This window comes from Calonectris borealis, chromosome 7 (genome assembly GCF_964195595.1).
Source record: "Calonectris borealis chromosome 7, bCalBor7.hap1.2, whole genome shotgun sequence".
NCBI lineage: Eukaryota > Metazoa > Chordata > Aves > Procellariiformes > Procellariidae > Calonectris > Calonectris borealis.
Window position 1 is genome coordinate 40345156 of NC_134318.1, and position 25520 is coordinate 40370675.

At 51.7% G+C, this 25520-nt stretch overlaps 2 protein-coding genes across 3 annotated transcripts in view; one reads left to right on the forward strand and one right to left on the reverse strand.

Annotated features, from left to right (window-relative positions):
- LHPP (phospholysine phosphohistidine inorganic pyrophosphate phosphatase) overlaps window positions 1–10658 on the forward strand; it is an 89195-nt gene extending 78537 nt beyond the window's left edge. The window contains exon 8 of one of the 2 annotated variants that reach the window (XR_012674379.1): window positions 9788–9853. Coding sequence is in view for 1 of the 2 variants with exons in the window: in XM_075155253.1 (XP_075011354.1) it covers window positions 9788–9878 (91 nt within the window). In the remaining variant the exon portion in view is untranslated. Of the gene's footprint in view, window positions 1–9787 lie in introns of both variants that reach the window. The other variant, XM_075155253.1, reaches the window with a different exon arrangement.
- Window positions 10659–13116: 2458 nt separating this feature from the next.
- FAM53B (family with sequence similarity 53 member B) overlaps window positions 13117–25520 on the reverse strand; it is a 56522-nt gene continuing 44118 nt past the window's right edge. The window contains exon 5 of the mRNA XM_075155258.1: window positions 13117–16973. Coding sequence (XP_075011359.1) covers window positions 16644–16973 — 330 coding nt within the window. The 3' untranslated portion in view covers window positions 13117–16643. The remainder of the gene's footprint in view (window positions 16974–25520) is intronic.

Genomic DNA, 25520 nt, shown 5'->3' on the forward strand with positions numbered 1-25520 from the left:
ATCTGAAGACAAATATTTTTCTCCTTAGGGTAGCTCAAATTCGTGTTTGGTGAGAAACAGTCTTTTAATGCTGTGTCTTTGAGTGTCTTGTTTAGAGGGTTACATTATCAGTGCAACTGTGGCCTGATGCTGTTTAAATTAAACTTCTCCAAACAGCATTTGAAATCTGAAATGAAGACTACTTTCTTTTATAATCTGCAAAGCTCCTTTCTTGCTAGTATCTGGATCTACCAGAGTTCTGCGACTTAAATCTCCATGCGATGCTTTGGAAATGCAGAAGCCAGCATTCATGTTACACATTTTGTATGGATTATGTAAGCAACGTATTAAAGGAAAGCAATGAAATATTCTTAGGTTAAGGTCTTTAAAAGGGCCTAACAGAGTAAGATGCCTGAGCACCACGGAGCTTCAAATTCAGCCCTTGAAAATAATCTTTCCCACTCTCGTGTAATATTAAATCCCACTAATGCGTTGGTTGCATTTAAGATGCGCATCTGTTTGTATATATGCACAAAGAAAATATTTATGTCCAAATTCTTTCTCAGGGGCATTTAAAATTATTTTCTACTGAATTGAGTAAGGTCATTTGGCAGAGCCGTGCAGGTCATCAATAATTAATCCAGGCAGGCAGAGCTGAGTCTCACGGTGCTAGCAAACACCCTGTTAGACTGGATAGTTTGGCAAAGCAGGGGCAGTTCTCAGATTTTCTCAGCAAACGGCAAATGTGCGTTTAACTTTTGAGGGGGGAGAGGGAGACTTGCTTTTATTGAAAACATCTGTGCTGTACTTGCATTGCAGCACTAGATGCATCCATATGTACAGTGCAGAGCTTCTGATCCCCCAGTGCCCCCCCATCCGACCTGGGGGCCGTTGCACTTACACAAACACGCCTGGCATATACGGTTCATTTCTACCATGTGCTCGCAGACTGCAGTAATGCAAGAGGTAGGATTTATCTCGGTTAACTTTATCTAAACTTTATCTAAAAGTTAGACCAGATTCTTTACACCTAACCCTGGCTGTCGAAGAACTGGTTCTGGGGTATGAGCTCGTCATCTGTTTTAAATAGAGTTTGTAGGAAAAAAAAATCATCTCTTCCAGAGGATATTTCCTATCCAGACTTGTTACTAAGAAGATGGAATGAACATGGGATGAATACTCTCTCTTTTCCCTCGGAGGGACCTGTCTGTCCTGAGGAGGAGGCTCCTGAAGAGGTTCAGGTGACCAGCCTGGGCACAGCATCTTGCTTTTGGACAGACAACGCTGGGTGAAATGGGTCTGGGCCAGTGTGACGGGGGAAACCCAGGTGACCGAGGGGTGGATGTGCACCTCTGCGGAGGCAGAAGCATTTTGTGTTCTCAAAAGTTTGTTTCCTCTAGCTGTATCAGTTGGCTAACAGAGTATGTTGCATAAATATTACTAATACACGCCCTCACTGCATGAGATGAATTAAAATGGTTTCCATGAGGCTGAGGACAGCAGTCACGAATGCAGTAACTTGAGTCTTCTCTGAGGAGTCCGATCGAGTATCCATCATCCCAAGCACGGAGCAGGACTGGCTTTTGAGCCATGATGGCTTAACCTTTGGGTTCAGGGTTGGGTGGGACCGCAGCAGGTCCCAGCTCAGAGCCCACATGATGCCTTCAGAGAAGAAGGGACCGGAGCGCCGTGCGGCAGAAGGGGCTGGCTGAGTGTCTCACCATCCTGATGGTCACCAGGTTCCAGCTCTCCCTGCAACACCAGCTCTGTCCCCAGGCCACGTCTGTTCGGGGACAAGCAGGCTGGGAACCAGTCCAAAACCAGAACAGACATGTGTGCTGCTCCCTCTCCTCCACAGTAAGGCTGACACACACGCTTTTAACGCCTGGCCCCTGCTGAACTGCTTTTGCTTTACAAGATGAGAGAGCTCTGCAGTTTTGACAAGGAAAATTGCTGCCCAGGTGCCTTAACACCGGTGCTTTGCTTGTTTAAATATTTGCTCAAACCAGCTTGACTTTCCAGTGCATTTTTGCATGAGGGGTTGTGGAGGTGGTGGAAAGAAGTCAGTTCTAATAAAATCCCATGCTCTGGTGTAATCCCATGAGAGCATTTAGCCAACAGTACCCTCCGTCCTGACGGCAGCACTTCGCACCACGTCTCCCCATCGCCGTCCTGCCTTTCTTCATGCCTGTTGCTGACTTAAGCAAGTGTGTGGATGAATCTGTATATGTCCTACCCACAGCCTGTACAAAGACTTTCAGGACTTTTAATCTCCAAAGCTCTTAATCTGGCGTGTTCACATGTGCTGTATTTCCTGAGAGAGAAAATAAATAGGGATGGGTGGAGGAAAACAGCTGCCTGCCTCATCCGCTTCCTCAGCGTTGTATGTTCGACGGCCGGTTGGTGCGGTGTATCCTGCAGAAATGGCAGGAATTGGGATTATTCGAGGGATAACTTACAACCGCTGTGAGTAAAGGTCGCGCCTGTGAACTATTGGAAATATTTGTGTTGACGCTCTCCCGAGCTTTACGTGTAATATCCACGGAAGTTTGCCGCTGCCAGCCTCCAGCTTGTGATCTGTCCTGGTCACCGCTGTTCCTTTTACTTCTTTATTTTGACAAAGCCCCCCTTGCTCTGAACCACTTCATACCTGCAGTTATGATCACCATTTCCAACCTCCTCCTTGCTCCCCAGTGTGCTGTCCTGCACCAGATCTTGGCGATATGAGTGTTTTTTAAAAGACCTGGCAGAAGACCTGGCAGAGCAAACCGCAGCAGGGACACCAAGCGCTCCCCCATGCACCTGCTTTAGCCCTGTGAGCACTCTCAGCATCCTCTTCTAAGCAGTTATTTCTGGAATTGGGTATCTGAGCTGCATCACCATGCAGCCAACTGATCACAAACAAACAAATTACCACAACACTCCAAATTAGATTTTCTAGCACGTGTACATTTGAAAAGTAGAAGTGTTCACCCCAGGAAATGCCTTGAAATTCAGAAAAACAAAGATCTGGGGAATGTTTGCTAGCATTTGCCAAGCTTTTTTTTTTTTTTTTTTTTTTTTTAAGGTAATTTATGCAGGAAGATATCTCCTTATCCCCTCAATCTCAATATTTTCCTGTATGTTGAGGTATATTGCCTGGAGAAGTGTTGTACCTAAGCCGGTTTATTCTGCTCAGTTAAAACTGCAGCAGTTTAACATAAATGGGAATGATTAAGAGGCAAGCCCACAGACTTCCTTCAGATGTTAGCAAACAATTTGGCTGTTAATTTTTACCTGTTTGTGGATGCTTGAATTTAAATGAGTTGCAATTAAACACAATTAGCTGTGTGCGCTGTTCTGGGAGGCAACAGAAGAGCAGTGGAGGATGCTGGTTTGCTCTGACACGGGTTTGCTTTCCTGGAGCTCTTGCAGGCGTGTTGGCCAGGAGGAGATGGCACGGCAAGGTCATCTCTAGAGGCCACCGACTTCTGCAGCGACGTAGAAGGCATCCTCAGCTGCATGGCTTGTGCTTAGAAGTTTCTGTTGATGGTGCCCACCTCTCCGAGCAAAAGCATCTTCCCAAATGATGGCAGCAAAGCAAAGGAAGGTGCTAGCTGCTTCGTGAGGACAAACCTTCTGCCCTGGGTCACGCACAGCAGCTCTCCAAAATCTAGTGTTTTAACCACAGAAGCCTCTCTTTTCTATTCCCGGGGAAATCTGGGCGTGACATGAGATATGGGGTCCAGGTACGGGGTTCCCTGAAGTTCTGGGACCTGCTCCAACACTGGATGCGTTTAGTGGCTTTGGTGCAGGTTTGCCTCTCATTGTAACGTTAGGAAACGTGCTCCACAGCCATTCATCAACCGCCCATCACTGTGCTGTCAGTCACTGTGATTTATTTGGGTTTTCAGTGCCAAACTGATTAAATTGCACGTTTCACAAAAACGAGAGTTTCACTCGTGGCACCGAGTAAAATTATTGCATCTGTCCAAAGAAACTAGCAAAGGTTACAGTGTCTGTTTACATTCCTCATAAAGAAAATCTTGTTAAACTCTGTCTCACATATTTTACAGCCGTGGTAAGAGCCCCTGAAGAATACGCTGTCAGGAGAAATGGTTTCAAGCTTTTTTATCAAATTTTATGCAGCAGGAGTATATGCTGTTCAGTTGGGGAGTTAGTGGGAAGCCTGTGTGGTGACACAGAGAGATCCCTTGTACAAACAGAGGGAGAGTTTGTGGGATGGGTTTTGCTCTCTCTCAGAAAGCCGTGCTGCTGGAAAGGTCAGCGATCGTGGGACACGCAGCGTTACAGATCAGGTTTGCCAAATGACTGCAGCTCTGTACGCTGGAATGTGAGATCGTTTGTCTTTTTCAAATTAACTTCTGTGCCTTGCTTTGGCCCTGTGTGGTGTTTTTCCTACCTACTCCTATTTTTAAAGAACTATGCAAAAGCTAATTTTAACCTGTGATACTAATCATGTGTTGATCAATCCCCATCTGCTCCTGTTCTCTGAAGTCAAGTTTCGGCAGGTCTCGGGTTGAGCTAGATTCTGGGGCTGTTTCCATCCCTGTGGCCATGACTATCCATGTCAGCTACCTCCACTTAGACTTTTATCTGCTAAATATTTTGTCCACACAGTAATCCAGCTGTTTCCTTTTTGTTCTCCATATGTTTTGCTGGAAATGAGCGCAAGCGAGGCACTGAGAAACTCATTCCAACCGGTACGTGAAGTTTCCTAGGACAGCGTGAGGGTTTGGTGCTCAGACTGGATGCACCCCCTCATTGCTCCCAGTGGGGTGTTTGGCTCCCAGCTCGGCAGGACACCTCTGGGACCCAGCCACATGTTTTCCTTTGCAGATGTTCTGCAGCTCCAATTCCCTTTGCAGAAATGGTCCCGCCACGAGAGTGCCGGTGGGAGCTGGCTGCCAGAAGCATCTGATGCCCGCCCCGACCCACAGACTAAAGCCAGAATCACAACTGATGTGGGAAAGAAAAGGGTTAACTCAAAGTCTGTGTTTTTAGGGGCATCCTTTTACACTGTCCCTAGCAATGCTCTCTTCTGTATATATTTGCTTCATTCACTTTAAAGATTTCTAATAGCTCCTGCAAAGGACTATGCAACGCAGCGTAGATCCCTTCGTCCATCACAGATATTCAACTACATCTGGGTGACCCGTCACAGAAAATTACATAGCAGTCGGGGCAATTCGAGACCATTCCTGATAGCTGAGTCTAGGTAGGGAATTTAACTTGTCAGAAGAGACCTCTCCAGGTGGAAATCTGACCCAGACAGTAAGTGAACTTTCTTATTCTTGCAGAAGCTGATTTTCCACTGCCCCTTACGATCTAAGATTTGGGTTTATGCTTCACTGGGAGGAAGCCATCGCTTTCTGCTAGTCAGTAGCCCCGATACCCTGCTGGAGCTTCTCTTACCAAGTGACCGAGTGAAGAGTTAAAATTGCAGAGCCAGTTTTCTGCAGCACCCTGCTGCTTCCTTGATGTCTCAGACTGAGGCATTGATCTGAACTAACCAGTTTAGTATGGGCGGAGGATCTGGCTCAGAGCACATGGGGCTATAGATAGCTGCTCAGTTTCTGCAGCACTGGCAGTGATAAATGGTCCCTGGGAGAGGAGGATGTTTAGTCATCTCCTGAGGATGATTTGATGGACGTGAGCAACTACTGAGCCTCAAGACCTCTGTCCATGTTGCATCATGCTAAAGATACTTCATATCTTTAATGTGTTGTAATGTACAGATAATTTTGGATGTTTTCTTTTGAAGAACGTACTCTCCTAACATTGCCCTGTGCACAGAGGGGCAGGCACAGATCACAACGCAGTAGGACCAAGAAGGACCACCCCAGATTTCAGAGAGTCCCTGTCCTAAGCCGCTTCTTTCCCTGACCGCTTCATATTCCAGCAAAGTGGCCATGAAGAGACGATGTAGAAATGAAGAGCCACATTTCACAGCTGTCATGGCCAACTTGGGCTGGAAAATGTTACTTGAGTACGCACCCAGGCTGTGATGCTCAGCCGCTCCAAGGAGTCCTGTTTTACTGAAGAGAGCGTTTCCCAAGGCTGTGGCTGATTTTTCACGAGCAAGTTTGTGCACTGGCCAAGACTGCTGACAGCTCGATATTCGGCTACAGAATATAATTTTCTGTCATTTTGATTTATGTTCTTCTGTGCAACCAGAGTCCCGCGTAAAAAAAAAAAAAATCGGAAGTTTATCTTAAAGTTACCTCAGTGCAAGTTTATTCTTCAACTGACCTAGCAAATTAAAGATATTTTTAGATTTTTTTATTTATTTCTGGAATATGAAAGAAAAAAGTACTAAAAAGTAACCTCCGCTGTCAGTTTTGTGACCCACTGTTTGGGATGTCTGCCATCGTGCAATGCAAAAAGAGTCATTGTCATCAAAAGAGAAACGAAGCTGAAACCGTGAGAGCAAGATCTGCTCTTGGCTGAATTTCCACCTGCACCCGGTGGCCCTGTCCAAGGAGGCTTTGATGCACCGAAGCAACACCCAGGACATCAGGGCCAAGCTCCAGAGCACTGAAGGGTATCTTAAAACTCTCAGTCACTGAGGGTTTCTCCTGGGAAAAAGCCTGAATCCCCCGGGAGAGGGGCTGGCGTAGAGCCACGGTCTCCGCTCCCTTCGGACGGCAGAAGCCGGGCTCGTCCTCCAGCCTCTTGGGTTTGCCCGGAGGTTTTATGGCAGAGCTCTCTCTTCTGCCTCGCTTCTGGCACCCAGACTCGGGCTCCTGAATTGTTTCGCTGCATTTGGAGCCTTGCTTGTTGGCATTAGTGTTGGGGGGATGATTGCTTGCAGTTTCCTTCTGACAGATGCCTAAAGAGCAATACTGAGCTGGGGGGGTGGGAAAAGCGTCGCTTGGCTATTTGTCTGCAGTTGTGCGAGTTACAAAGTGTTCTGCGAGACAAAGGAAGAGGCCGCATGGAACAGCTCTTGGGGTGGCACTGACAGGAATAAAAGCTGCTAGCGCAGCCCTAGGAAAAGGCAAGAGAGCAGGGAAGTGTGTTTTATTCCAGTCCTCTGCTTTCCTACAGAGTTCAGACAATTTTATTTATTGCATTTCCCTCCGCTTAGCAGCAATGAGCCTATAGGTAATCTAAAACATATGACATGTCTCAAAATTATAGCTCCAAAATGTGCCATGGCTGAAACGAAATACACTTTCCCGCCCGAGGGTAGGGATGGCCGGTGTGGGGACAGCGCGGTGTCACGGGGCTGGTCCCCTCCGCCGGAGGGACGCGGGGTCCTGGCTGGGGCCGGGCCAGGCAGGGGAGGCACCTGCTGAACCGCTGGGCTCTGCTGCACCCGTCCGCTTTAATGGGAGGCATCTGCTGCATAAGGGCTGCGTGTCCCTCTCGTTTTCTTCTGGATAACACCGGTAAAGCGTTAGTAAAATGATTGAAACCCTTTTGTTCGAGCGAGGCCGTCTGTCTGCAGCATGGGCAGCAGAAGGGTATTTTAGGGTTCCCAGCTGCAACCCTGTAAGGTATCGGACTGCAAAGCAGAAGAGAAATAATTGGCCTCGAATGAATAATAGGTGCAGCAGGTAAAAATGAAGCCCAGGTCCACCCCAGCGGTCCCGTGGGGTGGGGGCGGTTGGGCAACACGCAAGGGTGAACTCGTAGCTCCCCGGGAGCTAAAGCGGGTCTGACGTGAACCTCGCTGGAGCCAGGAGTTGGTGGCTGGCCACTCTGTGTGTTGTCATCACGTGTTATTTGGACAAATGGGCAAAAATACCTTATTTCCTAATTTGCTTTACTGCAGTATATATATGTATACATATATATATACACACCCACCCCTTCCGCAGCACACATTTAGTGTATACAGGGCATTTCCTTAATGACTGGCATTTAGCTGCTGAGTTACAGGTGGATTTCTGTATAGTCAGCACAGATACCAATCACAAAATCCTTCTAATAGATCAAGGAGTGCTGGGTAACTGAAAACTTCTTGTAGAAGTGTTTGTTTCAAGCAGTTCTTAAAATTTTCTCCTAATGTATAAGCTAGGAAAGAAACATTTTTCAGCGTGTAAAATGGAAAGAAGTTTTGTTCATTTTTTTTTTTAGATCTCCACTCAAATTAAGGATCATTGCCAAGAAATTAGTATTTTACCACACCCCCCAAAGGTATTTCTGTATTCATAAAACCACTTGGTTAAATCAGGGGGTGAGCAATAATCACCACCTAAGGGATGGATACGTACTGGATTTTTACTTGCTTTATATTTGAAGGTTTTTCTCCATTGTGTATTATAACTTGCTTTACCTTCAGCAATCTAAATTCTTCTTCAGTTGAGGAAAACCTAAAAACCATCATAATTACTGTTCTTACTGCACCCTAGCCCTGTAACAAGATAGAACTTGGATAATTAAATAAAGACCCATGGAATAACCTTCCACCTTTTAAATAAGATGCTTTTATGACAGCCAGCACCAAGGTAGAGTCCGTTTCATGGAGCCATCGTCCTTGTGCCAGACATGGCTTTGCAGGTGACACAAGGAAAACTGAAAAAAGTGTCTTTTATTGTTCCTAGTTGCATACTGTAACTTTGCAGCAAGTAAAATCTCAAGCAGCGTGGGCTCCCGAAAGAGGCCGTGCCTTTACGAGGAGCTCGTGTACTGGGACGTGAAGAGCGCAGCTGAAAAATGAACAGAAAGGAAATAGCCCTGGGGAGCTTCAGTGCTGGAACCGAAGGAATAATTTGGTACTTGTACAGACAAGTGCTCACCAAATTCTGCACATCATAAATAATAATAATAATCTCTCTGCCTCCCATGCATCCGATGGGAAATGCATCTTCCCCGCTGAGAAAACGGCCCGTGCTAAATAAAGGTTTGCCCTTTGCAGGGAGCGAGAGAGATGGGAGGTGGACATTAGGGCTCTCATCTCTTTCCAAAAAGAAAGCCATTAAGCGTATAAAATACATGTTTTCTCTTCAGCAGCTGTTGGGTTTCTCAGCCCAAGAGCTATAACAAGACCACAAGGTTTGGAAAATTTCTGCCTCCCACATCTGCCCCCTCCCCACCAGCAATGCTGCTGAATCAGTAAAATAACATTGTGCATCTGCGCCTCGTTAGGGCCAATACCTCTAATTAAATCATTGGCGAAAAATGGCTTGAAGCCGCTCTGCTTTGAGGTGGTGACTTGTGGAGGAGGGTGAGTCTGACCCTTTTCATGGAAGCATCTGAAACCACTGTTAGATTTACGAGAAGATGGTGGTCCTGCAAAATTAAACCCTGACAGAGCTTTCCCGTTCACTGCAGCTATCTACAGACCTTCATGTCTCTAGGGCGGAAGGGAGTTCTTTTCTTTACCTATTTCTAGAGAAAAACCGTGGGAGAATAATTATTTGCAGAGTTTCGTAGGATCCTAGGCTGGCAGTGAAGTGTCCTCCCAGCGATCCCTGTCTGATACTGCTGTTGCCTGAATGAAGAAGCGCCACGTAAAATGCAATGCATTCATTTGGATTCGTTGGTTAGCGATGTCGATTGTCTTCCATACGAGGCTTTGCAAAGTTTTGCCCAGCTCAGTTGCACAAGGACATGGGTTCTACCGTAGCATGCAGGAAAAACCTGAGTATGGGGGAGGTAGGGAGAGAAGGGGGAAAAGAGGGGAAAAAAGCAGAAGAGGGAGGAGTGTGAAACCCAGGCTCACCCGAGGGTGCTCCATCTGGGGCCACCTCGGAGCCACCCTGGGCTCTGTGAGCGCAGCAGCAGCAGGACGGCCGGGGACGTGCGACCCGCTTGGGAGCCCTGGTTGCTCAGCCATGCCCTTCTCTCTCCTTCGCAGGCCTTGCGATGAAAACCACCCCCACGTGAAGCCTGATGCGTACGTGAACAACCTCGCCGAGGCAGTTGACATTATCCTCCAGCAGCTGTAAAACCGACGGCGCCGTGGGCGATCGGAAGGAACGAGGAGGAGGCCTCGCATGCAGCCCCTCCACGAGGCCGCTTCGTCCTCTCCCACCTCCATCTGACCTTAACAGACCCGGACCCAGCCTCGCCCGGGCTGGTGAACGCCTGCCTTCCTCCATGTTTCATGTAACGGTACGAAAATGATCTACTGACCTCGTCAGGGGAACGCTGAACTTGCCGTCCTCCGGCACGTCTTGAACGCCTTCCCCTTGGTGCCAGCAAAATCGGCTCTCCGAAAAGCACCGGGCTCTTCCCCGGCTGGGGCTGAGCCTGCCCGAGGGGAGCCCTGAGGATGATGAGGGGCCTCTGCCTCCTCCGGCGATGCTTGGGGGGGCTGTACCCCCTTTAAATCTTTGCTCACACCAGGGACCCAGCCTGGAGGTGTGCGGGTGGAAAACGGGGGACCCCTTCATGGACAAGCTTTGCTGTTTAACTCACCCTTTCCGTGCCTTTTGGGGTGCCTGGGATGGGGCGGGGGATGTCCTTGAGGGGTGATGGAGGCCACCAGGCCCTGGGCTGGGGTGCGCCGGCCCAGCCCCGCTCTGCGGGGTCCCAGCGTGCCTCTCGCTATGGGCGGCACAAAATCCCTGGGGAGGGGGACAGCCCCTGCGCCCTTGGCAAGCCGGGAACCGCGTTTCTGCCACGTTTAGGCACTGCCCCGGGTTAGGGCTCGGGAATCCGGTAACGCTGCGACACATTATGGAAAACCGCGCCGTCCTGTGGGGAATAAACCTCGTCCTGCAGAACTGGGCCTCTTGTCGTTGTCTTCAGTGGCATCCGCGCTGGCGGGGGTGCTTAGAGGGTCTGAAATGCTTTCCCCTGGCAAGGGCCGTGGGACCGATGGGCTTTTCCTTCTCTCCGCGGGGGGTCTTGCAGGCAGGCGTGGCTGGGGGGCGGGCGCAGGTTTCCTACCCCTTCCCATTAAAATCCCGGCCGTGCAGCTGTGGGTGTTGAGCCCCGCTCACCCGCCGGCGGGTGCATCACGGGCCGGCACGGCAGGCGTGCCTGGCCCTGCCATGAAGGCCGGCGCGGGCAGCTCGGCTCCAGCCGGTGCTGGCGTTCCTGGCTTTAAGTTCCCAGTCCCAACTGGGAACCAGCCTCTGTAAAGCACCAGCTCCATCAGGCCTCCTGCCACGACTATAAATTCTGCTTTATAAATATTATGTGGAAATGTTCAGCCACTTTGTTCCCTCCTCGTTGCTAAACTTTTCTCCACTTCTGGATACCAAACCCACGCAGGCACACACCGCTCCCTGATGGCTCTGGCTCCCTCAACGGGACAAACCCGGTCTACTCGCTGAACATCCCCTGGGACTGATCCTGCGCCAGCACCACGTGCCTGCCAAGCACCCACCGCATCAGTTTAGCCCCAGCTCAGCCCCATCCTGCTGCGCTCAGCACCTCAGGGCTGCCAAGTGATGCTCCATTGAGCAGGGATGGGCATGAGATTTTTCTTTTTTTCTAATCAGAATAAGCATTGCTAAAACGAGCTGCTCCCTGCCGCTGGGCCTTGCAGTGCTCCAGCAGGTCCCTGGGGTCTTCAGTTTCTCCCACCCGCCGGTTTTCCAGCGCAGCTATTGCAGGATGCATGGTAAGACCTGGCTACGCTGCGTGTGGCAAGAGCGCAGCAGGGATAGGAGCTCAAACCGGGGAGCAGGGTTAGAGACTGGGGGTTGCTCCATCACATCCTCTGCCCCAGGGGAAGCGGGGGGGTGCCCACCTTCACCCACGCTTGCCAGCGTTTGCAAGTGTCACCCTTTCATAGGCAAAAGTCCCTTTTTAACCAGCGTGTCAGCAGCTCTGCACCCCCTTGAGTTTTAGGCAAGACTTGGTGCTTTAGACTGGAGTGGAATGAGAGCGTTTGGACTTTAACCTGCTTCAGACCTCCCATGGGACCACGGAGAGGTAGGCAATTATGTATGTGTTACATACATTTATATATAAATATGCTCAGGCAGAGTGCTCTGGCCACTGTCTGTGTCCAGCTACTGCTTTCTGCATTTGCAAGCGGGAGGTAAACAATAATTCCAGCTACGTTTCCAGCAGTCCCAACAGCTGAAGATGACCCTGGTCACCGAAGGACACCGAAGTAATGCTCCGTGTTTCTGGAGCAGTCTGTGAGTGTTGGAAACGCTTGTTTTTGCGAGCTACCAGCTGGCTGCAGAGCTGCACGGCACCCCTTGGGGACAGTGGGGGAAAGCGGGCTAGGAATTAAATTATAATAAAATAAACCACATCTGGGAAAATGACCTTAGTGCAATTTTTCAGTCTGTTTTTGTATCTTTTATCCTCTGGAGAGCGGTTCAGCCAAAGTGTACGGCACCGTGTGCATCCGTGCACAAGCAAAGGATGCCGAAAACCCTGGTCGAACGTTAGGGCTGTGACGGGTCACTGAGCATTTCTTTTTTATTCTATAATTCTTCCTTTTTGCTCTATTACACTAAGCCTATCACTTCAATCTGATTAAGTGTAGGCAGATAAACATCCTGCCATTTGTCATGAAACTTTTTAAACTGTTTGCTCACTCGAGGAAATGCAGCCGTTTTCCCTTCTGGTTCACAAAGGCTGTAGGGAGGTATCGCCCACAAATTTATTTAAGAACCCCCGTGTGCCCTTGCCCTGCTGTGGGCTCTTGCCTTGCTCGCGTTTAGATTTTATTTTAAGGGGTGGGACGTTATCTCTGTCCTTAAAGCATAAGGTGCTACTTGGCACTTAAATGTTGAGTTGCGTTTCGCTGTTACCTCTTCGACGGCGTTACAGCTAAATAAGAGCCAGCGTCAGGCGGGGGGGGCCATGGGAGACGTCCCCCCCTCCGCGGGATGCATCACATCTGCCTGCACGTGCATATCAAAAAATGCCCATTTTTCTGGTGCAACCCAAGGCTGGGACGCTATTTCTGACACGGACACCTCGATGGAAGGCCCCAGCGTTCCCAACCCACACCCATTTTTTTGGGGACACCCCCTCCCAGCACCCATGGGGACACCAAGGAGGTGCAGCCAGACCCCCTCCAGAAGAGGAGAGGTACGTGGGGCTCCTGCACCCGCACCCAGCTCCGCCCCATCAAACCCCAACCAGTGCCACAACCCGGCCGTTTACGTCCCCAAGGGGCAGCGGTGTCCCCAACGTCCCCAACGCCCCCGACCCCCCGCAGCAGCGCCCGGCCAGGGGGACAGCACAGAGAGGCGAGACGTCGGCCGGGGGTTATTGAACCAGGAAGCTTTATTTACACAGTAAAAGTAACAAGCAATTTCCTGAGACTGAGCTGCTCTAGTGCAATCAAGTCATGGAGGGGAGTCACGAGTGGGCAGCCTCCTCGCCCGCCCGGGCAGGGGACACCGGCGGGGACACCTCGGGCAGCCCCTCCCCGGGGACACGCGCATCCCGCTGCGCTTGTGCAATTGCCAGCGAGAGGTGGCTACTACAGGTCATAGCTTCAGAAGGCTTTTTTTTTTTTTTTCTTTTCCCTTCTTTTTTGTCTTTTTTTTTTTTTTTTTTTTTTTTTTGGCCATCCTCGTCTTTTGATTTCTTGAACATCAAACCCATAGACGCTGTAAAGCACTGCTACAATCCTATAACATCCTACGTAAGTCTGTCAGCCTGTTCAGCCAGGAGCTTTTCAACAATGATGCACTTGAAACACAACTTTATTGGCCAAATAGGCTATGCTATAACGTGGAAAAATTACAATCTATTTTACAAATACTTCTTTTTGTCTTTTTTTTAATGTAATCTTTCGTAGAACAGGCTCAAAGAGCTGCATCTGCAAACACACAGCAAACTCCCCGTGCGCATGCTAAGACTTTTCCTATTAAAATCCTTTTTTTTGTTGTTGTTTTTTTTTTCCCAGGGCTCGTACTGATGACCCCTTACTGCTGCTGACACAGCTTGCTGTCGTCCTGAAATGGCTGCTGGCCAGACTGGGTCACGCCTTGGACAAGCCACCAAGTCTCTTCACGATAATGAGCCTGTTTTAGCTACCTAGCAAGGAATAACATCCATTGTCTGCATATTACTTTAATATCACATTCTGGCAGCCGGCAGGAATTTGCCGGGGGGGGGGCGGTTACCAAAGCATCTGTATAATAGGTGAAGTCCATTAAAAACCAAGAGCAGGACCCACGGGGGGGGGGGTGCCCTGCTCTCCCGCTGCGGTCGCTGCGGGCGAAGGGTTTGGATCTCCTGAACCTCCCCCGCGTGCCGGGGAGCAACGCCACATCTGACTTTACAATCAACAGGATGTCCCCTGAATCTGAGGCACATACTATATTATATTTAATATTTTTAATTATTTATATATATATTTATATATATATAAATCCACAAATGTTTTACCTCTACAGAGAGAGAGAGAGGAAAAAAAAAAAAAAATTTAACAAGTAAGGCTTTCTTAAACTGAGAATAAGTACATGAAATCATACAAACCCAACAACGAAATATCCAACAGAACACCACCGTGGCCTCAAAACCGTCGCTAACTGTAGTCTGCGCCTACGCTAACGTGCCCAGTATAAGGCCATGACTCATTGGAGAAGCGTCTTTAGTAAGGCAAACGGGTTGTGCTGTATGTAAACTGAACGCTACGGCTACGGCGAGTACAGCTGGGTAGTGGTCCCCTGGCCACCTTCCTACCGGGGGGGTTGGCGTGGCACCGGTAGCAGCCCTTGGAAAGAAAACAGAAGCCCTTAGGAATTACAGCCCCGGTGACGCACACGCGAGAGCCCACCCGGAGCTCTGCGGCAGCAGCCGGACATGGATTGGGGTGAATTTGCCCTTTTTCGGTCAGTCAGGAGCCAGCAGCTGAGGAGGTGCCCGTGGCCAGCGGGTGCACCCCGAGACCGGGGAGGCGTCAGTGGGGGGGGGGTATCGAGCGTCAGGAAGACTCAAAGCCGAGACCCCGTGCTCGGCTGTGCCGCTGCGGGGGCACGGACCCGAGGGGTGGCCGCAGCCTGGGGAAACGCTGGCGCGGCCGCACCCTCCCCGAAACCTCCGAGACGGGCAGCGCCTTCCACTAAGGAGGGCTAAAAATGAAGTCAGGATGTATTTTCTTTTAAACGATGCATCAAGCGACACTTTAAAAGAGCTGGAGGGTTCTCCAAAATGAAAAGACATCCCTGTCATCCCCTCCCCAAGTACTCGGGGCTGGCCCTGCCTGCCAGCACCCGGCCTGGAGGGAGCGGACGTGGCCACTGCCGCCCGCAAAACCTCTGCGGGGCCAGGACGGGATAAAGCTATATAACAGCTGATGGGTTCCACTGTGATGGGAGACGCCACACGCATCCCGAACCACCGCAGAAAAAAGTGCACTAACATAACCAGAAATGATGGATAAAACCTGTACCAGCGGCTCTCAGCCCTTTCCGAGTCACGGACTTCTAAAGCTTTGCCGACGGGGGGTGCCGAACCCCGTTAAAAATGTCACCTCTTCAATTGCTGTTGGTATCAAGGACTTTTTTTTTTTTACTTTCTCGCTTTTGCAGAGCTCAGGAGCTTGAGGGAGCCTGCAGAAGATGCTGGAAGCCACTCGTACAGTTTTCCTAGAGCTTTAAACAATTAAAAAAAAAAAAAAAAAGAGGGAGGAAAAAAAAAATACGTGTCCTTCTCAACCTGTTAGCAAATGGACTGCTTATTTTTACCAAAGAGAATTCATATTGTACAAACGTAATGGTCACCACTTTATCTGTGCTTAAAAAAGACACAGGAAAAGCTTTCAGTGCTGCTACCTGGATTTTCAGCCTTTCGCCAGCTGATTTTTGTCAAGTAACCCCGCGGCGTGCCTTGGGCGTGCGGCCCCTTCACAGTAAGACAGAGCAGAAAAAAGAGGGTGGCAGCCGTGCCTCGGGTAGCAAAGAGGGCACAGCCGCTGGTAAATGGGTAAACGGCCCGGCCCCGCTGAAAATTGGGTGTTGGGAACCCGAGCGAGGGCAGCGCCAAGACTGTTTGGGGCTTTTTCCCGATGGGTTTGAGAGAGGGGACTGGGAAGAAAAAAAAATAGGGAAGCAAGGCATTTGAGCATCCTCGGATGCTGCCCCGCATTGGAGCTGTGCGGGCTGGGGGTCCCTTTAATTCCTCATCAGGAAAAGGAAAATTTTTTTAAAAAAAAAAAAAAAGTAAAAATCCAGCTCTTACCATTATTAAATTTAAGCAAAACACTTCACTCGTGATTTCCTTCTCACGGCACTGCCAGGGACGTGGGGAGCGAGGGGGGTGCCGGGGCCGCGCGGGATGCGGCAGGAGAAGAGGAGCCGCAGCCGCCCCCGCAGCCACCAGCCAGCGCTCGGTTTGCAAATCTCAATATTCTGGTTTTCCCCCACTTTTTCCAGTCCCATGGGTGGTGGTTCCTCCTTGCGCATCCCCTAATAAGCAAGCGCAGGTGGGACCCAGGGCAGGGCTGGCCCCGTCGGCTCCAACCCTATGTTGGCCAAAGCCATTTACTCGCTAAATGCCGGGTTTTGGCGATCCCCGCGTCTGGTTTCCCCACCGGACAGGCAGTTTCCTCCGACTAGCTGATCTCTGGCTACAGTAGTTACAAAGAATTTCAAGGTTTACACACGCACGCACACAAATTGCTCTAAATACCTGATGAAATTTTGGCGAAGCTGCTTCGTCCCCTCCAGCTGGCAGGAGGGGAGCGGTGGCAGGACCCCGCAAACCCCGCGCTGGCAGCGGGGAGCCCTCCACGGCTCTGCTGGCAGCCCCCCGACCCCGGGCCGAGAGGACCCACTCCCTCCTCAGTTGTTTTCTATCTGCTCGATATCTATCTCGCCGTCCAGCTGGAAGAGGCTCTCGGCGCCCGTCCCGCCGCTCCGCCACGCCGCCCCCTCCTCCTCCTTCCCGCCACCCTCCTCCTCCTCCTCGCAGGAGAGGTCGTCCCTGCTGGCCCGGCGCTCGTCGGCCCGCGAGCGCGGCGGCTCCGGCACCGGGGTGCAGGCGGGGGTCCTGCCCGGCATCACCTCCGGGGAGCGGGGGGCCACGGTCCATGGCTGGGGGCCGGGGAGCCGCTGGGCGCCGTCCTCGGCCGCGAGGCTAAGGCAGGTAAGGCTGTTGAAAGTCTGGTGGTTCTGCAAAGGCAAGGGGAGAGAGGCAGCTGAGAGAGGCGTGGGGACAGGGACCGGAGGGAGTCCTGAAGCTGGGCTAGAAGTTACACCGGGTGAGCTGAGAGTCCCCCGGCCCCCAAACCTGCGAGCCCCCCCGTCCCAGCAGAAAGCGAGCAGATCGGCTGAAACACCCAGCTCGCAGCCGCCTGGGCCCCGGGAGCTGGGCAGCCGACCCCCACCCCCCCATCCACGGCAGCTCCTGCGCCTCCCCCCTCCCTGCCGTGGGCGATGGCACCAAACCCACCCCCACCCCGGTCCGGATCAGCCCCATCACCGCCTCCACCCCGCGCGCCTCCCAGTCGCACGTGTACGGCAGTACAGAGCTGTTCTGCCAAAAATAAACGAACGTTTCCAACGACTCCATTTATTAAACCAGCTCAGAGAAACTTCAGCCCCTTTAAGCAGCCGGAGCCCCTGTCCTGCTAAACCCGCCGCTGCGACGGCTCGTGCCCGGCCCCCCTGATTACAGACCATGCGAGGGCAGTTCTCTGCCCCTCGTCTCCCTAACGAAGAGGCTCCACGGCCGGTTGCCTTGGCCAGAAACTTCATTTAGTTGAGGTACTGTCACGTCTTCAAAACGGTTTCAACCCCCGACAATGAGGAGGAGCTCGCAGGCATTCAAAACCCTTCGCAGCAGAGCAGACACAACCTCCCCGAGACGCCGTCTGACCACAAAGGTGCTTGCCTGACGGGGCATGCCTTTTACTTGTTTTTTAAAGGAGCAAACGAAATCCTAATTAGCGAATGCCAATGGAAATAACGTGGCCGTCCCGCTGGCTGCGGGGCAAAGCGCCTGCTCTGAGCAGGAGAAGACCGTGGAGCATCTCAGCAGCTTGCGCGAGCCTCTCGCGTGCAAAGCGAGCGCGCGATGGGACGCTCCCTTGACACACCTGGACCAGCCACGTCCCACCCGATGGGCCTGAACGTCCACCCAACAAATACCGGGGGAAGGCAGCCCCCGCGTAGCTGAAGATGCTCACCTGAGGCCCCCAAATCCTCAGAAACCACGCCGATATATAGGTATGAGCACGCCAGCGTCCAGCACTCCCCTCCTTACGTGTGCCTTTCCTGAGGCGTATTTGCAACGGGGCAGGGCTGCGGGTTAGGAGATTCCTCGCTTTTGAAGATCCCTGTCTCGGGGGAGGCTTTTTTTAGTGTCAGCTGAAACCTCCGTGATGAGAAGACCGCAGCACGGGTACGCAGCTTGTATTTTGTCTATAGGCTGTAGGAGATGGGCACATGAAGAAAAAACTGCTCTAAAGGAGAAAAACCACACTCCTAAGACACAGAACTCACACGGCAAGTTAGGGGTAGCTCACGTCTCAGTGGAAATATGGATCAGGTGGGATTCCCCAAGGCTTCACCAGCGCCTGGCATCAGTCAGTATTTTCTTGAACAAGCTGTTGGTGGGGTTAAATCTGCCAAGCCAGACGCCGGCAGCATTTTGAGAGTCCGGAGCAGAAGTTGGTAACTCCAGACGAGGCGACCTCCGAGGAGCAGTTTAGGAAAAGTGGGGTTGAGGCTGGAGACAGCAAGCCGGGGGTGTAGGAGGGCGTATTGTGTTTCCAACAATAAAGATCCTGGAGCACCGCTGAAGATTTCCGAAAGCTGTAAAATCTCATCACCAGAACTCGTTAATATAGGTTAGACAAAATGTCGTTGAACTAACATGGACGTTGGGTTGCCTGGGGATAGCAGGAGGGTGTAGGAGACCTCTCCGGGTCTCTTGCACTCATGGGCCTGGGCGAGGACATGGTTTCCATCACACCCTCTCTCCGAGAGCCCCGGCCAGACTGAAGCCGGCGTAACCGGGAGAGTGCCGGTACCCGGCAGAGCCGGCCGTCGCACGGTTCGTGACCAAGCACCCAGCCTGAAGACACAGCCTTGCTCCAAACATCCCCACCGACCTTCCCGGGGAATTCATGCACATTTGTTTAAGCTTTTTTCCTTTCAAATCCAGATAAGCTGGGAGTAACTCCACCAAAATCACTTACCCCAGGCTCTAAAAGAAGCAAAATCATCCCTTTACGTGTCCCCTGAGGGATGCAGCTCAAAGCCCCACCTACTTCGCGCTCCGATCATTTCTTAAGAAACCCAAGGTACTTCTGCTGAATTCGTACCCGCTGACCGCTCGTTGCTGAGGCTTTGGGCACTGCGCTCAATGACGCACCATGGTAAAACGAGTTGTCGCAGGAGATGACGCAGAGGCTGTTGTATCTGAATGGAGAAGTTCCTGCTGCCCAAGGAGGAGTTGGCCACTGCCCAAGCTGGGGGGGCTACATTTCACATGGCCTTCAGTCTCTGAAACCTTCCAAAAAGCCACAAGCCCCAAGCCTGTGTGAAAAAACAGGCATTCGTCCTCTAAAAACCCAACTGCACCCAGTCCCCACGTCATCCTTCTCCTATTTTTTAAATACAAGCCGAGCCTCTCCATGCGGTCTGTCTTCTAGGTGCTGAATGCAAAACAGCTTCGAGCAGAGATTTGCACATTGTGGTTAATGGACAACTTGTAATTACCACTGCACTTGGAGAAGGCCTGAGGACATAGGAGAAATATTTTCTAAGTACTTACAAAAATTTGCAAGCCTATTTCCAAAAGTGATTTAGGTACTTGAAAGCCTCAGTCTCCTGAAAGTCAACAGCCCTCTCAGAAGTATAAATCATTTCTACAAACAAAACTCCGGCACTTCTGAGAACATAATTGTTCTCCTTCTGCTAATCGAGCTCATCTCCTAGCTCCGGCACTTCCCCGGGTTTGGTACCCAGGCGCGGGTGTGCCGGGCTGCTGGGGGTGGGCTAGAGCATCCTGCAAGGATGGAAGATGCTCTACAGCCCTTCAGAGAAGGAGATGGGCGATGCCTGTAATGATGAATGAAGGAGGATGCAACCTGGAGAGCAACCAAACAGGTCCACGGCACACTCTTCCCATCCGAATGAAAAGTGTTTCCAAGCTTGGACACGTCTCGGAGAACAGCCATGAATGTACTTGACTTTCAGGGAAATTTTGCATTTTATTGGCAAGATAATCAAGGAACAGCCTCATTTCCCCTGCTCAAATTCACACGCACTGCAACCCAACATTTTCCATGTACAGTCTTGAGTTGTTCCAGGCAATATTTTTACCTTCCCTGTAAGAGGATGGAAAAACCCTTCCGAGGGTCCCGCGGCTTCCAGCGCTGCAGCGGCTGCCGGCGGAGGAAGGCCCCGTGCGGGTGCCGGGCGGAGGCACTCCCTCTGACGCAGGTTTGCCGGCGCTCGGCTCGGAAAGCAAGTTTTCACAGGCACCGGCTGCCACGAAATCCCACGCCTCACCTTCCCGGCGGGGGGGCACGGCCGCTGCACAGCTGGCGTCGGCGTCGTAAAGGTGCAGGGAGGGACGTTTTGGGGAAGGGTCTCCCCAAGATGGTGATAACCGAGCCAGCATTGCCTGCGCTGGCCACGCAGCCGCGGTGGATCAGCCATGCCCATCAATGCAGCGTCTGTTCTCAACCCATCGGGAGTTTTTTGCTCGTTTTTTATTTATTGGGTGAATTTAGCGCGTGCTGAAGTGCTGAGCTGGCAAAACCGGGCAGTCAAGTCCTCTATTGATATCGGCCAAAGAGCAGTTTTGGTGGCACAATGTGGCTCTTGTTCCCCATGGCCAGGCAGCCCCGGGCCCCCTCCGAGCCTCTCCACCACCTTGTCCTTCAGCGCCAGACGGAAAGGGGTAGCAGGCATCCCAACCGCTGTCGAGCTCAAGGAAACCATGGGAATCCAGACATCCTCCCGGATCTGACACAGGCGGCTTTTGGGAGATGCTTGTGGCCATCCTGACTTCACCCAGCGAGCACCAGTAACGTACCTTCCACCCAAAACACATTTTGCTCCAACCGCAATAACCCATGTCTGAGCATTTGAGGTGCTGGTTTATCTTCCCCTGCCTCTCCCCGAAGCTGCAGCAATCCAGCATGCCGGGCAATCCCTCACCGAGAGGAAGAAAACGAGACGTTACTAAAGCAAGCACCTGAAAAATCATTTAAAAATACAAATAAGAAACCCTTGGCCACTCGGAACGAGCCACAGGGCCGTCCGCCGACCTCCAGAGTAAAGCTCTTGCGTGGTGGGACCAAGCTCAGGCTACGTCTCCTTCCCGCAGCGCTCTCGTGATGCTCCGCACCGTGCGGGGACCGAGGCTAAAAGCCAGGAAGGCTGCAGGAACCAACTCATCCCCCACATCCATCCTTTTCCGCAGGTTTTTCCTCCCTTTGAGCGTGTGTCCCCGTGGGGGATGGGGGCTGGAGGCTGGCAGCCCCGACAGCGAAGCGAGCTGGAGAAATCCCTCAGCAACATTTCTTCGTATAACTCTTCCCCTCGTAAAATACCCAGCTGTGAGCTTTTCCCCGAAACACGTCCCTGCAAACGCGGTGGATCTGCTAGAATAAATATTAGCAGGACCGTGATCCCCGCGGTGACCACGGCTTTTGCGCAAACACTTTTTTTTCCCCCCACCCTGCCAGGTGATTGCCGCAATTTTTCCCGGGGAAGGTGTAACGCTACAAGCTGTCAGCACCACCGGCCCTACCTACCGAGCTGTCATCACCTCCCCTTAGCACACTGGGCTACAGTTGCTTCATAAAGCTGAAAATAACCCGGTGCCAGAAGGAAAGGGGGAAGCGGGCGGCGAGCGGTGCCGCTCCGTGCGGGGACGATGCGGCTCTGCCAGCCCTCCCCAGCCAGCACCAGCCAGCAAAGTCACCTCCGCTGGGGGCTTCCCTGCCCGGCTCGGGTTTAAATCGCTCTCGGAGGCAAACATCTCCTGTAAAATACCGTCAACCTGGGTTGTTATCTGCTGTTTCGGTCGTTGGCATCACGGCGAAGTCCTGCCTGGCATTCGCGTCACGGAAGGTGCTCATCCATGCAGGCGGGGTGCTTGCAACTAGAAAATGGGTTTCCTTTGGTTTTAAAGCTCTACAGAACTTCATTACAAGGGCTGCTGTTATCCAGGCCAGGCACGTACACGCACGTACACTGCTCTCTCCCACTTTTAAGGCACCCACAATCTTCTCCAACTCCATCCCCAGGCTGGTGCTCCCGAGGTTGTGTTCCCAGTGAGCGGGATGGGGAGGAAGGGAGATGGGGAAGGAGCTGCACCGGGCAGAGCAAGGAGATCTGCTTCAGGGACTGCTCAGCCCTGAGGCCGGAATAACCAACCTCTCCTCTTTATAACCACGAGGGACATCTCAGGAGCTTTGCCAACGGCTCCAGGCTGCAGCACAGGTGCCGGGGCTGCTCGCCGGCCGTGCACGTTACCGGCTCGGCGGATGCCCCAGACGGGTCTCACCAGCACCTCGCTTGCGGCTGTTTGGCCTCCCCAAAAAGCGGGAGACGTGGCTGTCTCGCCCCGAGCAGCGCTGGCGACCGCTGCCGCATGCGGCTCGGCAGCACCGGCTTCCAAGATCAACACTGCCATTGCCGGGGGGGGGACGTGGGTCTTACACCGAGCCCGTCCTCCTGCAGAAAGAGCCTCTGAGCGATGAATGAAGTGTCGGGAAAGAAATAACTGAAATACCTGAGGAAGGAAAACACAGGAGGCAGTTATGGGGTATATGAAATGCAAACGGAGCTCGTGTGCTGGTGCGGAGCCGGAGCTGGGTTACAGGCAGTGCTGCCACGTCAGGGAGCTCAAACTCATCCGCTTTTTTTTTTTTTTTTTTCTTTTTAGATTTTCTCTATGGAGGCATTGAGTAATTTGCAGGCACCCCTGCACCCTTCGTCAGGCCGACGTGCCGCAGCGCGTGCCTGCAGCAGCATCCCCCGTACCGAGGGGATGGCTCCCCGCCCTGCTCCCGCGGGTACCACGATGCTGCCCTTGTTTTCAGGGTCTGCCATCCCAGCTCTTCCCTTTCTCATCCGCTAATGAAGAGAAATATTTACATAGCCCCAATCCTAATTTTGCAATAACAGGCACCGGCGCTTAGACGGTGCGTTGGAAGTCTACAGCTTAAGCAGATAATTTTGCTTTTATTCTGTTTGGTGTGAAAAACAGCTTTCATGAGCAGGCTCAGAAATATCTATTATCCTACCAAGTCACTTCACACCACAATATTAAACAAACAAACAAAAAAAAAAGGCAAGAAGGAGGCTTTAAGTCATTCATATTAGCACTGCGTTTGGATCCTGTAGAGTTAATTTGGTTTTACTCGCAGTTTTGCTCTTGTCTTTGGAGCTCTCTAGCTGCCCCAACAACAGTGAGGATTTTTAGTGGGTTTCCCCAAATGCAAAAGAAAAAGCTGTTATATCACCCACCGATGGGAACCCCCTGGTGCTCCACAGCCTCAGGGAGATGTATCCCAGAAATCATGGAGAAATACAGCAGGCATGGCTGTGCATGGAATCAGAGAGCAGTGATGCTCTCCAGGGCTCGACCGTTGCACCCGTGGTGCAGCATCCCACAGCATCCCGCAGCATCCCACAGCATCCCACAGCATCCCACAGCATCCCGCAGCATCCCACAGCATCCCGCAGCATCCCGCAGCATCCCGCAGCATCCCACAGCATCCCGCAGCATCCCACAGCACCCCACAGGATCCCACAGCATCCTGCACGCGGGGACTCGGTCCCAGCGCAGCCTCCCGGCCCATTCCCATCCATAACGATACCTGGAGGAAATCCTCATTTCCTGCCAAGAACAAACATTTTCCCTAACAGACACTGAACCCTTTGCTATGAGCTGGAGAAATCCACTCGCTCAGACAGGTCATTAGGCAGCCCCCCGAGCGATCACTGTGTTCTTATCTATTTCCAGGTTGTCCATCCCTCCTGTGCCCAGCCTTTTGCAGCCTCCCCGGCTTCTTCTCTGCATCCCAGGAGGCCAGCGGCTGCTCCCTGCCGCGGCAGAGCATCCCTGGAGCACCGCAGGGCGCTCAGGCCGACACGCTCGGTGCTGCTGAGAGCCTAGCAGAGACGGGGGCATCGGGGCCGGGCTGCTCTCCCGATGGTGCTGTTGCAACGCCACGGATTTAACTGGAGTGGTTCTGGAGTGAGCAATGGTGAACCTGAACCCGGCTCGTCCCCAGAGCTGGCATAACTCCAGGGTTTGGAGGGGTTCATCTTGGGGGAAATTCAGAGATGCTGGTATTTTGACTTGTCCCAAGTTAGGATGAAACATCACTAATATGGAATTATTTTATTCTTTTTAAACCACACTTTTTGAGAATCTCAGCCCTCTTCCATTTTCATATTATTTGCATCATTTTCAGTACAGAAATAATATTTCTACTCTACCATTGTGGTCTCACTTCATGCCCTAAATTATAAAGCAAGATCTTATAGAAATTAAAACCAAACTTCCAAAAATCTCTCATTCAATTCCTTTAGCAAAATGCTTTCTGAAACGCTCTCAATTCACCGAATCAGCCCATTTCAGTGGAAACCTGCTCCAGCCGAACACTTCCACCTGACTTCTCCTGCTATAATTCACGTAGCGGTACCAGCAGATGCCCGGCATTACGTCCCACACCAATCTTGTCACCAGCACGGGGACAGTGTCACCTCATTGACACCTCCTTGGCAGTGACACGAAGCCTTTATTCGCACCAGCACTTTAATATATGCCTTGGGACAAACAGGTGACTCCCCATCGGGATGGTATCGACGCAGCAGGACATTGCGTCCCCTGCGCCGAGGAGGTGCAGAGCGGGGCGGACTGCAGCAATGAAGAATTGGGATGGCTGGAGGTGTGGAGCATCTCATAGCTTCAGCAGCGCCCTTAAAGAAACCCTCAGCAAGTAAAAGGATAAAATCATATTGTGGATGAGCATAAATCCAGAATTTATGGAAAGGCGGAGCTGTGGTGTGTAAACCTGGGACATCAAACGCAAGGCAGGAGGTGCAGGGGTGCACCTAATCCCAAATCGTTCCCTGTGCCAGCGTCTCACCTCCCGCAATACATAGGGAGCAGGCTTAGCACACGGTCACTAATTTAAGGTGATAATGGTAGCCTGCTTCTCCCCAGGCATCAAATTAATGTCGGGTTGAATTAAAAATGCAAGGGGAGTAAGTAATCTGGAGTCATGAACCCATAACTGCTCCTAAGGAATCATTTCCTAAGCGGGTGCTCCATGGTTGGGATTGCCCCCATCTCGTCTTGGTGCGGAAAACCCACCGGGCATCTCATAGAATCGTAGAATCACAGAATAGTGTGGGTTGGAAGGGACCTTTAAAGGTCATCCAGTCCAACCCCCCTGCCGTGGGCAGGGACATCTCCAACCAGATCAGGTTGCTCAGAGCCCCGTCCAACCTGACCTTGAATGTTCCCAGGGATGGGGCATCTGCCACCTCTCTGGGCAAACCTGAGTGTTTCACCACCCTCATTGTAAAAAATTTCTTCCCTATATCTAGTCTAAATCTACCTCTTTTAGTTTAAAACCATTCCCCCTTGTCCCGTAGCAACAGGCCCTGCTAAAAAGTCTTTCTTCTAAGCCCCCTTTAAGTACTGCAAGGCCGCAATAAGGTCTCCCCAGAGCCTTCTCT